This window comes from Artibeus jamaicensis, unplaced genomic scaffold (assembly GCF_021234435.1).
Source record: "Artibeus jamaicensis isolate MK-2021 breed Jamaican fruit bat unplaced genomic scaffold, CSHL_Jam_final contig_518, whole genome shotgun sequence".
Classification (NCBI taxonomy): Eukaryota; Metazoa; Chordata; class Mammalia; order Chiroptera; family Phyllostomidae; genus Artibeus; species Artibeus jamaicensis.
Window position 1 is genome coordinate 2,697,315 of NW_026521870.1, and position 17,971 is coordinate 2,715,285.

Consider the following 17,971-nt stretch of genomic DNA (forward strand, 5'->3'; position numbering starts at 1 on the left):
CTTTTCGAAGGTTCTCCAGTGCCCTTAGGCTAAAGAACACAATCTAATAGGGCTTGTAATGCCCTTCATGCCCTAGCTCTTGCCAGTAGCCTGTCTTTTCTTGCTAATTTTGAAACACTTCTTCGAACATTCCAGCTACACAGACTGCTTCAGTTCTTTGAATGCAGTACAGTTTCTCCTGTTCTGTGCTCTTGCACATGCTCTTCCTTCTGCCAAGAATATTACCATGTGCCTTCTTGCTACTGCACCTAGTTTGGTATAAATACCACTTTCTTAGGAAGACTTTCTTAGGCCCACACAATCTTGTATTTGGGAGTTAGGAGGGTTGGCCTGGGAAGATCTCTCTAAGGAGTGACTCCCTACCAGTTTTCTCAAAGCAACCTATACTTTTCCTTCATAGCACTCATCACAACTTATCACATATATCTGTGCTTATGAGATTGATGTCTGACTTCCTACTGGTTCCTGTGAAGGTACGGACTGTGTCTGTTTTATCTTCTGCTTTATTTCCACCATCTAGCACAGTACCTCATTCTGAGCAGGTGCTTAAGGAACATTTGTTGAGTGAATAATTAGTGTTTGAAAAAAATAAAATATGCTAAGAATTTATGTTAAGAATTTAGGAAGTTATGCTAAGAATTCCAGGCTATATATTCACCATTTTCATTGTGTTGCAAATCCTCAGGAAATACTAACCCTTTATAATTTAAGTTCATCTGACAAATGAAGTCCATTTTCCACATTGTAAGTAATGATCAACTGTTAGTGATGGATCAGCACCTTAATTGAAATCATGGAATTAGCTGCTGATTAGTAAATACATTTAAAAGTGTTTTCCTTTTTATCCCCAGCGTCGAGGTCCTCAGCGATCAGTTGATGTAATAGTTTCCTCTGCTTTCCTGTTGACTATCTCAGTGGTGTTTATCTGTTGTGCTCAGGTGAGTTAATTTGTTTTGTGTAGAAATTAAATAATCATAACTATAAAGATCCAGCTTCAGAAGGTTGTATAATAATAAAGTAATAATATAAGTAAGCCTAGTTACACAGTTTTGAAATTGGCTCTTTGCAGTTTATTATTTTTTTCAGTACAATAAATAAACGCATCTTACTCATTTCTGTGTCACATTAGTGGCTAGCATATTCTCACATGTCTATTGATTAGGCATATAATATCAGTTTTTGCCTACAGTTCACCTGATTATCTTTATTTCCCCAAACAAACTTATGAGTGAATATAGTTATGAAATTGTTTTGGACTATTTTCCATGAATCTCTGTTCTATTCACATTTAACATTAATTATTTTATGTCTGAGTTGTCATTGTGATTTGACTGCATCATGTCTTAAAAGAATTCTTATTGACCAAGATTAGTGAGGAAACACAAATGTATCTCAGGATATATTGTGTACTATGACATTTACACTTCTGCTTCAAGTAATATGGCATACTAGATTACCCGAAAATTCTTCTGCTTTAAAACATTATACTGTGCTAGAAAAATAAAACCCAGCTTTTTAATATGCATATTATGTATATATCTTGAGTTTATAAGACAGTAAGGGACCAAAGTGAAGATAAAACTGAAAAACAGAGCAATTAAGTATATGTGTTGATGCTGTAGGATAAGGAAGGGAGGTACATTGTCAATTTTAGTATCCTAGAGACTTGAGATTTTTATGTCCACATGAGGACAGAAGATAAGGCCTCAACCTGAATATGTTCTTACCCATGCTTACACATAAAACCAGAACCTCAAAAGCCTGTCCTCTCTCTGAAAAGGTGGAATAAGGAAAGCAATCTGCCCACCAGCACAGGAAGGGGATAAGGAAGCTTGTCTCTTGACTCTGCCTGAACTCTGGCAAGGAGGTGGGGGAAAGTCTAAGAACGGTACATCTGCACTTACTAGAGGTTCAGGTTCAAATGTATATTATAGGTCTTGTCCTGTAACCCCTGTTAATATAAAAAGTAGTTCTAGGCTCCTGGAAACCTAGTAGAAGCAAAACCAAGACTGTTCTAGGGTATGTGACTTCAACCTAAGATTCACAAGATATTCACAAATAAAGCCTCTGCAGGTTTTAGAACAAGTGAAGAAGCAGTACATGAGTACATTAACAGATCAATAAACAGCAGTAATAGATCTCCACCTACTTCAGATAATAGACTGATCAGATAAAAACTCTAAGATAAGCTTGTTTAAAATGAATAAACACATGGGTAACACTATTAAAAAAGATAGATTTAAAAGAGGAACCAAACAGTACTTCTGAGAAATAAAAAATACGGCATTGACAGTAAAAATACAACAAACAAGAAAAAAAGTAGATTGAAAACAGATGAGGATAGTGAACTGGGAGAAGGGAAAAAATTACTCTTCTATATAAGGGAATATAAGACAATGATAAAGAGATGGAAATAATGAAAAGGGAATTGGGACAGGAGATCCATCATTCATCTAACAGGAATTCTAGATGGAAAGAAGAGGGAGGGCAGTATTTGGAGCGATAACGGCTGTGAGTTTTTCTGAACTGATGAAAGACATTAATTTTCACTACATTTAGACACATCATATAGAAACTGTAGAACACAAAAAAAAACCAAAAAAAAATCTTAAAAGCAACCAAAAGAACAAGACTGAATTTTGTACTCCCAATTTCTAATTACATCTCAGTCTTTTCTTGAAGGTTTAATTTCCATGTTCCTGAAGTGTATTTTTTATCTTTTATAAACATAAAATCTATTTATTGATAGCAACATGGAACATCATAATATTGAAAGGTCTTAAATGTAAAAGGATAGAAAAAGACAAACACTAGCCAAGAGAAAGCTGGTAAACTTTCATTAATATCAAGTAAAATAGACTGAAATCAAAGAAGCCTGACAAAAATGAAAAGAATAATTCATCAAGAAGATCAGTTTGTATGCATGTGATCTTTAACTTCAAATATATCTGGTCTTGTAACTTCAAATATATCTGGTATAGCCAAAATCAGTAGCACTGTAGTAAGAAATTGACAGAATACCACATTGGGAGGTAGCAACACATTTTTTTAGTAATGATAGATTAAGCAGACAGAAATATATATTGAAGATATTTGTCTAAACAAGATAGTCAAACTTTTATTCTAAAATTGGAGAATACATATTTTTTTTCAGGCATAAGGACAGTTATAAAAACTTTCCTGTGTTCTAGGCCATAAGGTAATTCTCAGCTGATATACAGACCACTTGATTTAGCTGTAATACCATTAGACAATAGTAGCAGCAACAAAAAAACCTCATACATTTAGAAATTTTAAAATGTAAATAATAAATATTTAAAAAGAAAAAAGCAGAGTATTAAACTGAAAATACTGACAGATGAGGATTTTTTCAAAAGAATATTGGTGTAAGTTACTTTATGTCATTAAAGTTAAAAGCTTTAACTTTTTTTTAATGTTTATGTCATTTAAAGTTCAAAGCTGAGATGAACAGTTTTGTAGAACTGCATAATTTATTAAAACAGACTCAAAAAAGTGATTGGAAAACTGAGATCTATAACCATAAAGCAGTATTGTTTCAGTAGTTTAAAAATCTACCAACAACAAATACCCTCTAGACTCATGTGCTTTTACAGGTAATCCTAATCTTACACAAAATAACGAGAGAAAAACTGCATATTTCCCCAATTCATTTCTTGCATCTAATATAACCTTGATATCAACACTAGAGAGATAATATGAAAATGCAAAACCATGAGTAAATTTCCTAAAAAAAAAACTTAGATGCAAAATACTAGGATGATAAAGCCAACAGTTTAATAACAATAAATCCTCTGTGACCAAGATAGTTTATTCCTGGAATGCAAAGATTTTCAACTTTAGAAAACCCATTAATTGCTCTGGCTGTTATGGCTCAGTGGATTAAGCGCAGACTGTGAACCAAAGGGTCACCAGTTTGATTCCCAGTCAGGGCACATGCCTGGGTTGCGGTCCAGGTCCCCAGTATGGGGCATGCAAGAGGCAACCACACAATGATGTCTCTCTTGCTCTCTCCTTCCCTTCCCCTTTTTCTAAAAATAAATAAATAAATCTTTTAAAAAAGAAAGAAAGAAAATCCATGAATCTAATTTGAGCTCCTTTAGTTGGTTAAAGGAAGACACATCTGATCATTTCAATAGATACAGAAAACAAATTGGTAAGTTTCAGTGGAGATTTATAATGCAGTGACTGGAAAGTATTGTCCTTAATATGATAAATTATATCTTTCAAAAATTGGAGCAAACATTGTACATACAGTACTCATTACCTTAGAGGTCTTCATTTTAAAATCAGAAATAAGACACAACCTCTCTACCACTTCTAGTCAGCATTTTGATAAAGGGTACTAACCAGTGAAGACAGGAAAAAGAAATAAATGATATAAAGATGAAAAAGGAAAAAACAAAATCATAGACTATATGATTGTATATATAGAACATCCAAGTGACTTCATAAATCATTAAAAATATCATACATTTTTTAAAAGATGAAGATTAATAAAAATGGTTACGTCAACATAAAAAGAAAATCAATTTTATCCTTTAAGCCAGAGATCAGCAAACTACTTCTGTAAACAGTGAGTTAATAAATATTTTAGAATTTTTGCCTCATACAGTTTCATATATTCTTCTACCCCACCCCCACCCTTAAAATTTTACGTGCTACAAAAGACACTACATAATGACAAAATGTAGTCTTAGGAAAGATATTGGCAAGATATGTGACTTACATGGCATTGTTATTCAGAATATATAAATAACTTCTAAAATCAATAAGAAAAGCAGGCAAAAGAGAAAAAGTAGACATGGAATAGAAAAACTTAACTTACAGAAGATGAAACCCAAATGATCAGTACACATATAAGACTTAAACATTCTCCCTAAGAATCAGGAAAAATAAAGTATACACACATCAAATTGGTTTAATAATAACAAGTATGGGCAAAAATGAGGGGCAAAGGAAACTGAAAATACTGCTGAGAGTACAAATTGGTACAAACAACTGTTTTAGAGACAAATTCATAATACCTAATAAAGTTGAATATCCAAGGACCCAGCAATTTTACTTTAGATATTAACTCCTAGAGAAAGTCTTACATGTGTGCACAAAGACAGCATAATAGAATGTTTATTGCAGCGCTTTTGTAATAAGGAAAATTAGCAACAAAATGAATGTTAATGGATAGAGGAGGCCCATACACTGTGCTTGAATCTTTCACTGTAGTACCTTATGGGAGTTAGAATGAATGAGTTTGAGCTTCATGTATCAACATGGGTGATTCTTGAAACCAAAGTTCAGTGGAATAAAGATCAAATTGAAGAATGAGGTAGATCTAATAACCCTTATAAGTTCTAAAATATATATAAAATAAGATAGTTTAAAGATATACGTGTAGCTAAATTATAAACTGCAAAGAAAAGATAAACACCAAATTTATTACCCTTATAGAGGGGATAGAGAAGAAGGGGAATAATGATTAAGGAAAAGTTTAAAAGAGCTTCAGCTGAACCTTTTATCTTTTACTTTTCAATAATCTGAAAAAATATTGCAAAATATCAAGATTTGACACAAATGGGTAGAGGCCCCCTGGGTTTTGATTACATTACACCCTATCATTTTTATGTGTTTGAAGTATTTCATAGTATATGTGAAGTGTTTTTAAAATGTAATATTACATTCATGATCAATTTGTATGAAGTAAAATGTTATTTTCTCTTAAGGAATTGTTCGAATAACATTGCTTCATGTTGCCTTTTTCAAACACTTTTAGTTGCTTCATGTGCATGAGATCTTCTTTGACTGTCATTACAATTGGGAACTGGTAATCTGGTGCATCTCGTTAACCCTTTTCCTCCTAAGATTTGTTACCCTTGGATCAGAAACAAGTAAAAAATATAGCAATACCTCAATATTACTTACTGAACAGGTGAGAATGCATGTTTATTATGTTATAAATTAATGTACGTATGAAACTAAAATGTTTTCTATAGTGTACATATGAAACTAAAATGTTTTCATTTACTTCAAGTTATTGAGGAAACTATGGTACTAGGTTAAGACCATATGTTATAAAGCAAAACTTGAAATTTGATAGGATGCAAGCCTTTCTCCAATGTTCCTGCCTTGATGTAGAATTCAAGTCTAACCTACTGTTTTTGTGTCTCATTTTCATTTAACAAGAAGTACTATTTATAGAAATGATGGTTTTTAAACCACTTGTGGGATATGTTTGCTTTTTAGTATAGAAGCGCCATGTTTGAATAAGTATGAGTTTTTATTCAATAGAAATGATAAAGCATAATAATGTTGATGGTTAACTTTTGTATGAATTTATTTAATGTTTTCTTAATCATTTTATAGAAGTTATTCATAGAAGCTTATTGCTAGTGACTTGTTGAGTATTTTTGTCAGGGATAGTTTGATTTAAAAAAATGGGTAACCTTATCAAATGAACTTGGTTAAAGTGAAAGGGGAAAGTAGCAAGCAAACCAGAGGATTTACATTAGGTATTATTTATTTTTTAGGTTGGTTTGGCTCTGGGTTTTAAAGTGTATCACCTTTTAAGTAATGACATCCAGTTTTCATTACTTGTTGCAGCTTTTAATTATATTTTTAAAATTTAAATATTTTCTTATAAAATAAATTTAATATAGGAAATTTGGAATATACAGTAAAGTATGAAGAATATCAATATTAGTATCAAAACCAGAGAACTACCATTAAAATTTCAGTGAATATCTTTCCATTTCTTTTAAAAATAAATATTTGTAATAATTTTAAATATTTTTAATTTACTTTTATTTTTATAAAAGATAAACCTATACTTGAAAATGGAGAAGAAACCTAACAAAAAAGAGGAACTGACACTAGTGAATAATGTTTTGAAATTGGCTACTAAACTACTAAAGGTAAAAAAATAAAAATAGATATAAAGTAGAATATGCTGTTTTGACATTATATCTCCCTTTTGTTTGTAGATCCTACCTTGTGTTTGGTTTTTATGATTATCCACATTATTTCCAGATTATATTTGAGCATATTCACACAATTTACATTTTACTTCACATTGCAAAACTAAACAAAATAATCCAAATTATTTTATTATGAAATTTTAAGACTTTTAACAATGTCTAGAATATTGTGGCATTGGCATCTTGGAAATTTTTGCCCCCTAAAACCTAAAACAGATTTTAAAAAATAAGATTTGATGTTAATTTGGAAATTTTTTCTCAGAGCAGTCCTCTTGCTTGGGCTGCATTAGCTCAAAAAGTAGTAACACGTAATCATTACAATATGTGTCACCAATAAACACTTATATTTTCAAATCATTTTTGGTAATAAAGAAAATATAATTTCAGTATATCTGATTTCATAATAATTCTTTGGAGGTAATTTAATAAAATGTTTTACAGTGTTAGTAATTCTTTTTTTAAAGGAATTTTGTTTTTAATTCTCAATTTCTATAACAAACTAATATAATTCTTAGTTTTTTATAAGTGTTCAGAAAACATTATGAAATTAGTTGTGTCAGTGTTATGGTTAATTCAGTGTTATGTTTAATTCTTTCAAAGTATTAATTTGGTATAGACTGCACCTGACAGTATATTAGGCATTGACAGGGTTCAGAAGAGGATGGTGGGTTTGTTTGATAATGTATATTGAATATCTTCAGAGTGTAGGCACTATGCTAGACAGGAAGAAGCTATAAAGATGAGATTTAAAAGCAATTTCTAAGCCCTGGCTGGTGTGACTCAGTGGATTGAGTGCTGGCCTGCAAATCAAAGAATTGCCAGTTGGATTCCCAGTCAGGGCACACACCTGGGCTGCCAGCCAGGTCCCCAGTAGGGGGCAGGCGAGAGGCAACCACACTGATGTTTCTCTCCTTCTCTTTCTCCCTCCCTTCCCCTCTCTAAAAATAAATAAATAAATAAAATCTTTTTTTTTTTTAAATCTTCCAATTCATCCCCTCTTCCCTATCAATACTGCCCTAAGTCAGACCCTCATCGTCTCTCAGTTAAGCTTTAGATATACTGAACTCCAAGGCCTTCCTGCTTCTGGTTTCACTGCTCTCATCCATCCTCCACATTGCTGACCTGCTGACCTTTCTCACGTGCACATCCAATGTGCTACTCCCCTAATTAAATTCCCTTAGTGCCAGTCTGTCAATACAGTCTGCCCAAAGGATGATCCTTGCTTACATAAGTAGCCAGTTTTATAAGTTTGAAGTAATTCTTCCTTTGTACTTGGCTCTAAAAATGCTGAGCAACCTCTAGCAATTCAAAGGTAACATGTTCTCCGATGTCTTGGTAGAACACCTACTCTCCCTACTCACCTAAGTGTTAAGAGCACCTTCCTCTATGGCCCACTGCCTTTTATACATATCTCTTCTGTGGGACTCTGATAGTTTAATTATTTATTTGCAGGTCTGTTAGACTGTAAGGTCCTTCAGCATAGAAACTGAATCTTAACTTCCTAGAGCCTAGTACTGGGCCTGGCCTAAAATAGAATTATAGCCCTGGCTGGTTGACTTAGTTGGTTTGAGCGTTATCCCAGACAACAAAAAAGTTAGGGTTCGATTACCTGTCAGGGCACATACCTGGGTTGACAATGTGATCCCTGGTGGGGATTCATGCAGGCACCAACCAAGTGATGTTTCTCTCTCACATCAGTGTTTTTTTCCTCTCTCTTCCCCCACTCCCTAAAAATCAATAAACATATCCTCAGGTGAGAATTTTTTTTAAAAGAACTTTAAATGTTTGAATCAGTCAATTAATTCATGTGTTGGAAAAGTAATTGTCTCAAAAGGAGTTTTTATGTATGTATTAATATTGTCAGAAAATTTACTAAATTTCTAATTCTTCTGCTAAAAGATATTAAGTTCCTATTCTTATACTAAAAAAAATGTTCCCAAACCTTTTCTTATCACTCATTTGAGATAGAAGCTGGAGTTACAGATTTAGATTATAGAATTTTGTTTTTTCTTAATTACAGTGGATGTTCGATATTATATTAGTTTCAGGTGTTTGCATAGTGGCTGAGCATTTACATAACTCACAAGGTGATCTCCTGATAAGTCCAGTACCCACTTGACACCATACATAGTTATTATAATATTACTGACTATATTCCCTATACTGTACTTTATATCCCTGTGACTATTTGTGATTGCCAATTTGTACTTCTTAATCCCTTCACTTTTTCACCCATCCTCCCAATGCCCTTCTGATCTGGCAGCCATCCATTGGTTACAGAATTCCTTTAAAGGATGTCACCTTCTCCTAAAAAACAAAATGACACAAAAATCTCTTAAAGTAGATTTACTTATTTCAGGTTTAACCAAGTTTATCCTTTCTAAAATTATCCATAGTTTATAACAGTTTCTTGAAAGTTTTGTAAAAAATTCTCATTGTATATTGCCCTGAATTAGTTTCACTGATAATTCTTAATGAATATAGGCTCATGATTTTCTTCTTCTTCTAGGAATTGGACAGTCCCTTCAGGTTATATGGGCTCACAATGAACCCACTGCTTTATAACATCACCCAGGTTGTCATCCTGTCAGCTGTTTCTGGTGTTATCAGTGACTTGCTGGGATTTAATTTAAAGGTAAGAACTTACAGGTCTTTTTTCTTACTTAGTGGCCTGTTACATTTCTGTGACATTTATTTTACCCTAATACTCTGTTACGATCTCACATGTACAATAATCAAATCATTTTGATAATATTGTATATAATTAGTGAAAATAATTTTACACTTAATTTCAAATAATGATAAACATTCTTTGTTTATAATACTATTGAAACTCCTAATTTGGAATAGTATTCATTACAAATAGGACTCTGTATAAAATAAGGGGAAGTATTTTTTACTCACATAATTTGAGTCCAATTTAGTTGATAAAAAAAGAAAAGAGCCCTATTTATTTTTTCTTTTTCTTTTTTTGGCCAAAAGTTATATTATTTATCTCTATAGCAATATATATATCCTCCAATATATGTTCAGCTGTTAGTGAATAAGGTATAAACTATTCACATTAAACTAGTTGTATATCTATATTGCCACTTCCCTGTAAAAGAAAGCAAGAGAAATCTGATTTTCACTTTACTTGTTTAAGGTGAGTTCTTCTTGACAATAAAAGGTTAAAAGAGTTTTAAAAAATAGAAATAGGCTTGTTCGTGAATGAAATTTAGATAAAAATAGTATTATGTGATATAATTTAATAAGTTGTGATATTAAGACTGGCTCTAATGGTCACTACTTCTATTATTTCTTCACTAGCTGTGGAAGATTAAATCATGACAATTCAGAGAAAAAGAAGCTGTAGCCTCTTTTCCGGAATAAGAGTACCAACTAAGCCGCCTGAACGTAGTCACTGACTCTCTGCTTCAGGAGTCTCAGCTGGGAAATTGAAGTGTTTACATCACACTGTCTCGTGCAATTCTTATATTTATTTTACTTGTTCACTGTTTTTTACATTTACTTTAGTCTTTATATTTTATTTTTAGCATTGATGTATACTCAGTTGTTGATAAAAAGGGTGATAAAATTGATATCCAGATACTTGAGATCCTGGTAATTGTGCATAAATAATTGACAAAACAACAAAGCGTGAGAATAGAAGCCATTGCTAAGCACTGTTGCTCCATCAATGCCGTAAACTTGCCTTACTTGAGGACAACTTCTTCAACTTTGGAATATTGCATTAGACTCAGCTAAATCCATAAAGCATTTTCTTCAGTAAATCAAGATCCATTCGGTGTTTCTCTTGAACTATTTTGGAACAATGCCTGGATCTAAACTGATTAAGCTGCAGTTAAGCACCCTTCAGTATTAATATATATGGTATTACATAACAGGTCAACAAAGTGCTCTTTGATGATAAAACTCTTAATAGAGCAATAATTGTAAATGGTTACCAAACTGTAAGATATTTTGATAAAAATTTACTAGTGATAATTGTATTTATTTGAAACACTGGGCTGTTTGCACAGCTCTAACTGTGCATGCTCAAGATGTGCACTTTTTAAAATTATTACTTTTAATGCATTTCTTTATATGGGATATGTTATAGTGTACTAGGGCATGATATGGTATCCTTTTGAGTGAGGTATATACTCATCTCACAAGTGAAGTGCCTATTGATATTACTAAAGTACATTATGTTTACTCAAGTAAAATAATTTTCTCCCCATGGTACGCTGTAGTGTATGCTCTTCATACCACACTCAAATGAGTAACTTCAGAACCAGTAAAATACTCCTCTCATTGACAGTTTTAAAAGTACTGTATACCCCAGTTTTCAGAAGAGGCAGCTTCACCTCACAAATTGTGTCCTCTAAGCTTAATCTGGCATGTCCCCGCCCCCCATCACCACCCAATTATATAAGGGCTATTTTAGACGTTTTTAACCTGGACCCACCACTGCAACCCCCAGGTAATTTTGCAAGTGTCCAAATGAGAATTTACTGTGTTGGCACATTAGGTAAGTAGGGCAAATATGATGGTATCTTATTGGGCCTTGATTTTAAGTTGTTATATTTGTACAATCAAGAATATTTTAGAAAATAATTGAACCATGAACTGTATTTGCAATTCTTTTTTAACTGGGCATCTAGTTTCTAAAACAAAAAATTTATTTGAAACAGTCTAGAATTTTCTTGGTGCAAGGTGTGTCATGTTGAATATCCTCGCATTTTTTAAACATTTTAGGGAATTTAAAATAATTAATTGTAAAATTATGTATTTGATTGGTGCAGTTTTAATCCCCAAATCATAATCTTAAGATTGGAAATGTGTAGAGAACAGAGCCATGTCACGATGTCACTTTGTTCTTACCATTCCTTTTCATCAGCCTCAGTTCAGCCTCTGTAGTTGATTTTCTTCCTGTAGAAAACAACAAAAGTATTTTGTTTTATTTGCCTATGTTCTAATATGTTTAATAATGACCAAAGTGCATTCTGAGTTTTTTCAAGGAATGTATTACTGGAGCTTTAAGAACATACTTATTTTCTCATGTGAAAAATTAGGCTTTGTCTGATATGTTTCTTCTTCCTCTATTGTCTAATGTTGAGGTTGTTTTTAGGAATTATATTTTATAAACTTTTTCAAAATAAGGTACAAAGCTATTCAGAACTTAATATTTGCACAGAATATGTCAAATATATTTTGAGAAAAAAGTACAGCATGAGTTCTGTTAGAATAAAAGAGGAAAGGGAAAGAAACTATTGTATCACAAAAAAACTTATTTCAAAATGGAATTATTTTTGAGAAAAGTAGCTAAATATACTGATTTAGGGAAATGCTTGTTTTGGATTGAAGTTTATTTTAACTTGGAGTTGAGAGTTGACTTACTGAGTACCATATACCTCTCAACAACTTACTAATAATATGTTGAATTATTTCACTAATGTGGACAACAGTAAAATATAAAGGGAAAAAGTCATTTTAAGCAATTCCAGAAAATTAATGGAACTGTTTTCAAAGCAGAAAATTTGACATTGCTGCCTTTAAGAATACTATGAATGTAAGAAATTCAAAGAAATTGTAACATATCACCTAATATAGAAAAGGCAGAGATAGAATTGTGGCAGATGTGTGTTAACCACTTCTATGCCACATGCATTGTGTTTTAGAGTTTGAACAGCAGGTTTCAAATAAAACATTCTGTGACTGGCAGTTAAACTAGAGGTGTTTTTTTAAGTTTTCAAGTCATACACATTTCTATGGTAATTTTGTTTGACTATAGCCTAAACTTTAGTGATAGCTTTTAGTTAGAGTTGAGGGGAATGGAAATAAATTTCTTAAAACTTCCCACCATTTCAGGTTTTGTTATGATCCTCAGAACATGAAAGCATAAATAATACATACACAGGCCTTTATTAATGATGTTGTGACATCATTAATTTTTGCGTGTTTGTATTTAAATACAGAATACTGGCATATTAAAACTCATTGTGGAAGGATAGTGGTGTTTTGTTTTTGAATTTTATTTATTTATTTTTAGAGAGAGGGAAGGGGAGGGAGAAAAAGAGGGAGAGAAACATCGATTGGTTGCCTCTTGTACACACCCCAACCTGGAACTGAACTCGCGACCCAGACCGGCAGCATTTCGCTTTCCAAATGACAACCAACTAACTGAGCCACACGGATCAGGGCGATAGTGGTGTTTTTAATCAAAAGAATTTTCACATGAATTCAACCTACATCATGGCTAACAATAAGATAGGTAAGCATTCTGATTGGTTCAAGTGTTTGTAGGACTTTAATCAGGGACTGATAATTCTAGTGCATTTTCAAACTTCAAGCTTAGAATTGGCTGTTTTAATGTCTTCAGACTTCAGAATAGAGCAATATGACTGGCACTCTTTAATTTGCTCTGTCATTTAGAACACTACTTCTCAATACTTTTTTCTACCACGCCTGTATGAAATGTACCCCAAGTGTTTATCAGTAGCCCTGACTCCCCACAGTGCTTACTTCCTGTGGAGTAGACTGCATTTCAAATAACATAGTATACTTTTTAAAAAGTATTCCCCAGGCAATTTGGAAGATTTGCCCTACCTGTCACTTCTCACCACATCGAGAGTTACTATCTCAAAAACAGGAGTTCTAGAATGTAAATTCAATGAGGTTTTCACTGTATTTACTACTGTATTCCCAGAACACTAAATACAGTGCCCGATACATACAAAAATCTCAACCCGTTTACTGAATGAATGAGCGGATGGATGGATGAAGTCAAATAGGACCTTGGACACCACCTAGTCCAAAGTCCTCATTTTACTAGATAAAAAATCTAAGGTTAGATTCCCAAAGTTAAGAAGCTTCCCTAAGGTTGCACAAATAGTTAGTATAGAACCTACACTCTCCTTTATTCCTGTTGAAGTTATATTCTTTAATATTACCTCTGTACCTCTTGACCCATTAAAATACTTAATCATAGACAAATTCTGGAGGGAACAAAAATATTGATAAATTCTCTGCCCTTATGTTAATGAGCTTATTCAGTGATCCCACACCTATCTCAAGAGTTACGTTCCAGAGACCCCTGTGACAAGTGAAAATCCTAGAAGTAGAAGCGTTATACTTATTTTATTATTTATATTTATTTTAAGGCTTTATAAGCCTTTCCCACACTCTTATAAACACTTCATGTGCTCTTAAACACTTTCTATACTCTTACACCTATGTAATTTTACCAACATATAAAATTCTATATGGGTACTCACCAGTGAAGAATACTACAACGTGAATGATGAAGATCATGAACTATGTAGCTGCGCAGTACTGATGGCGATGAAGGTGATAACAATGAGATGAATGTACTGCACAGACAAGAAGAGCATCACAGCTCTTCTGAAGGTACCACTTCATCAGCCACTTCATCAGGTGGTGCAGTATCTTCGCCCTGGGCCGTAACCTCTATTTCTGCTAAAGGTGGAGGTGTAACTGATCTCTTTGTCCTAGTAATGAACATAGTTATGGGGAACTGCTGGCACTGCTTTTTATCCTCAGAGGCAGCTTATGCAGAGAAACGCTCTTGAGTCCAAAGCGTCTCTGAAATTTGTCAAACCAGCCCTTGCTGGCACTGAATGGGGTTGGTCTGGTGGGAGAAGCACTCAACGGTCCTGCTTCTGCATCATCATCCTTCCTTGCCTTCATCCTTATCACCTTCATGAACATTTGTGCTTTCAAAAAAACTATCATAAAGTTTCTTGGCCTTCATCCAGGTGTTGTTGGTATCCAGGGAGATATTCTTCCTTCAGTCAATTATCCACAGGGCCAATGCAGACTTTATCCTCACAGTGGCCTTATTGCCAGAAGTGACCACCCTCTTTGCAGTCTCATTAAAAGTCATTGTTGCGGTAGACCTAATATTCTTATCTTTCTTTATGTCGCAAACAGTAGATTCGTTGATCCCGTAATGGCAGCCTATAGCCGTGTAGCTTTTGCCACATGTGGAGAAGTTCCACTTTTTCTTTGATGGTAAGCATATACCTCTGGTGCTTGGGTTCACTGCCAGAAGCCTTAGAAGGCACAGAACGTTTGGGTGGCATCATAGGACTTGAAATAAATTCAAACTTTGATGAAAATTTCACAAAAAACAACACCACAGAGCAACATTGCACTCAGCGATCAGATATCCATATGAAGTGGGCAAGGAGAGATGCTGAACCTATGGGCACAGTGCAGCAGAGCAAACAGACTGATGCTAAGGTCACTGAGCCAATCGGCACTGGGAATACAGAACACAGTGCTGTGGTTGGTCGCTTTCCATTCCATCAGCCAATAGTGTGCTGTGTACAACCTCATGTTGGCAAATTTGTGCAAATGGTAGTGGCATACTGCATTGCCATTGTGTATAGTATGGTACTCATATGCTGATGAAATACATACTGTATTTTATTTCTATTTAATATTCTTTTAATATGTTCGAATTAACATTTTTATATTTTACATTGTTTTAAATTTTTAAGGCAAAAATTAAAATCATAAATACCTATATACTGCAAAATCCTGCGATAGAGAATTAGTATTATTTAAAAAAAAACAACCCATCATACAGTGAAGCCACAATAAGTGAACCACGATATAACAAGGGACAGGTGTATATAAATAATAAGCCTTGGCAATAGGAAAAGTAAGAATTTGACATTTCCCAGATTCAACTCTAGTGTGGCCTGTGGAAAGAACATACGCTTTAGAGTCAGACTTGCTTTACAGTCTTGGGTAAATTACTTAATCTCTGTGTGCTTTGGTTTTCTCAGGTATAAATTACTGAGAATAATACCTATTTTACAGGGCTATAAAGAGGATTAATGAGATAATATATAAAGCACCTACTATAGGAAATGACACATATTCATTGTGCAAAAATTTTGGTGATTTTCCCCTCCAAGTAAGTAATCACCTACAACAAGTCACAAAATTTTCCAAGCAAAACCATTTCTGTTACCTAAGATGTTTGCCTGCCAAATATGAGATACAATTAAGAATCATCCTTCGTATGCATTTTCATGCATGACCTTTTTACAAGGAGTGAACATTTAATTCCTTCATAAACAAGTATGCAAAAATGTGGAAGAGTAGTTTTTTTATAAGCTTATATTTTATATCCAATTATGAATAGTTTCACTAAAAAAGTCTCAGGTCCCTATTCCATCATATTTATTACTAAATCTCAGTCTCACTAATAACATCCTAGAGTCTTTATCTTCTGCCTGGTCTGAACCCTCCTCAGCTTTAAGTCATTTGCGTTGAGTTGATGGAGAGCATCCAACTTGACTTTCTACCAATCATCCTTATGAAGATATTCCTGGAACTTCTGGTCCTATATTTGGCGTTGTTAAATTAAATCTCTTGTCCATATATATGTTCCCTACAATGGCTCTAGTAACCTTATCATCCTCAAGCTCCTAATCCCTCTCATTCTACAAATGTCTTCTCTAACATTACTGAAAAGATAATCATCACACATGAATTCTCTCATCTTCCCTTCTTCAGCTCTGTGGAAGAGATGTTGTTCTCTCAGACCAGCTCCCTATCAGTGCTCAGGATTCTGTTCCTGCCCTTCCATATGCTACCTTCTCAACTTTACCCCTGCCATCACCATTAATCTTTTCCTTTCCTGATTTTATGTTACCAACCATTTAGATTTCAATGAGCAGTGTTTGAATCTAGAGTGTGAGAGCACTAGTTAAGATTTATAGGTTGGATGGAACCATTGTATACTAGATGGCACAAGAAAGACTGGCTACATTCTTCACCTTCATCTGAACAAGACAGGGAGGTGTTTATTCACATTCAAGTTTTGTTGGACTATATCACTATCTCTCAGCCACATCTGGGTTGGTCAGTGATTGGTACCCGGTCCTAAAGCAGTTGTTTAAGGGCCTGTGATTAACCTGTGAGACCCACTGGCCTGAGAACTTTGCCCAGTGGAGGCACTCACTCTCCTAGGTGGTGACCTGAGGCCCCATTTAAACTATTGATGCAACTTTGATCAGGACACAGTGTTAAGAAGGGAGCGTTGCTAGGAAAGCAAGAGACCCATAAGTAGTCATTGAGTTAAGCAAAAAGTAGTAGAGAAAAGGTAGCATTAGTGGAGAAGGGAGATGAAACCAAGAGAAACTGCCCCAAACTGGCAGAGGTACTGATGGTAGCTTGGCAGGTGTGCTGTTGATTTGTTACAGCTGGTCTCAGACTGTGGCATATAATTCAGGAATATATAATTCAGGACATCTTGTGTCCTGAATTGTGAAGCCAGATGCCTTATGATACACTGAAGTAACCAAAGGATGACTTTCAACCTAAAGGGGACTCACACATTTTTCTGACTGTTGAATCTTAAGCCCTTTCCCCGCGCCCCTCTTATTGGCTCTATCTGTCTATTTGTACCTATTAAAGTGTAGTACTTGGCTATCTACACTGTCTACTCTTTCAACCTATTTGGCTACTATGCCTACACAATAGTTATGGATCTCAGTGCTTAATAGTGTTGCTTGTCTCTTTATAATTCTCAATTCTGTGTATTCAACAATGACCTGAAATTTAAATTAGTGGCTTGTCTCTTTTGTATTTTAAAGCTAAATTCAGCTCTTACTACTAAATTTAATCATTGGTTTTTCTATAGTTATTTAATAATCTCAGGATGTTTTCAGGGGTTTGGGATTGTTTTAATCAAATTTCTTACAAGTTCTCATCAATTACTCGTATGTGGGAATTTCTGGTTTTTCTAACCTTGGTACTGCTAAGGGGCGTGCATTAAAGCAAAATAGACTTGTTGCCAAGGTCTATGGCCAGTTGCATCCTTTGAATATATACCCAGTGTTTGCAAATACATTTATTTGTTTTTGACTAGAAATGCAGACTGTGAGCAAGAAGCTATCCTGCTCTTTATTTTTATCCTTCTTGCCCTCAGCCAGAATTGCGGGTCAGATGAGTGCTACTGA

At 34.1% G+C, this 17,971-nt stretch overlaps 1 protein-coding gene across 4 annotated transcripts in view; it reads left to right on the forward strand.

The window, feature by feature from the left end:
- PHTF2 (putative homeodomain transcription factor 2) overlaps nt 1–12,984 on the forward strand; it is a 142,628-nt gene extending 129,644 nt beyond the window's left edge. For all 4 annotated transcript variants that reach the window (XM_037162220.2, XM_053668928.1, XM_037162221.2 and 1 more), the window contains 5 exons: nt 852–938; nt 5,789–5,944; nt 6,831–6,926; nt 9,499–9,624; nt 10,299–12,984. In XM_037162220.2, the coding sequence (XP_037018115.2) occupies nt 852–938; nt 5,789–5,944; nt 6,831–6,926; nt 9,499–9,624; nt 10,299–10,319 (486 nt within the window). In that variant the 3' untranslated portion in view covers nt 10,320–12,984. The remainder of the gene's footprint in view (nt 1–851; nt 939–5,788; nt 5,945–6,830; nt 6,927–9,498; nt 9,625–10,298) is intronic.
- The last annotated feature ends 4,987 nt before the right edge of the window (nt 12,985–17,971 follow it).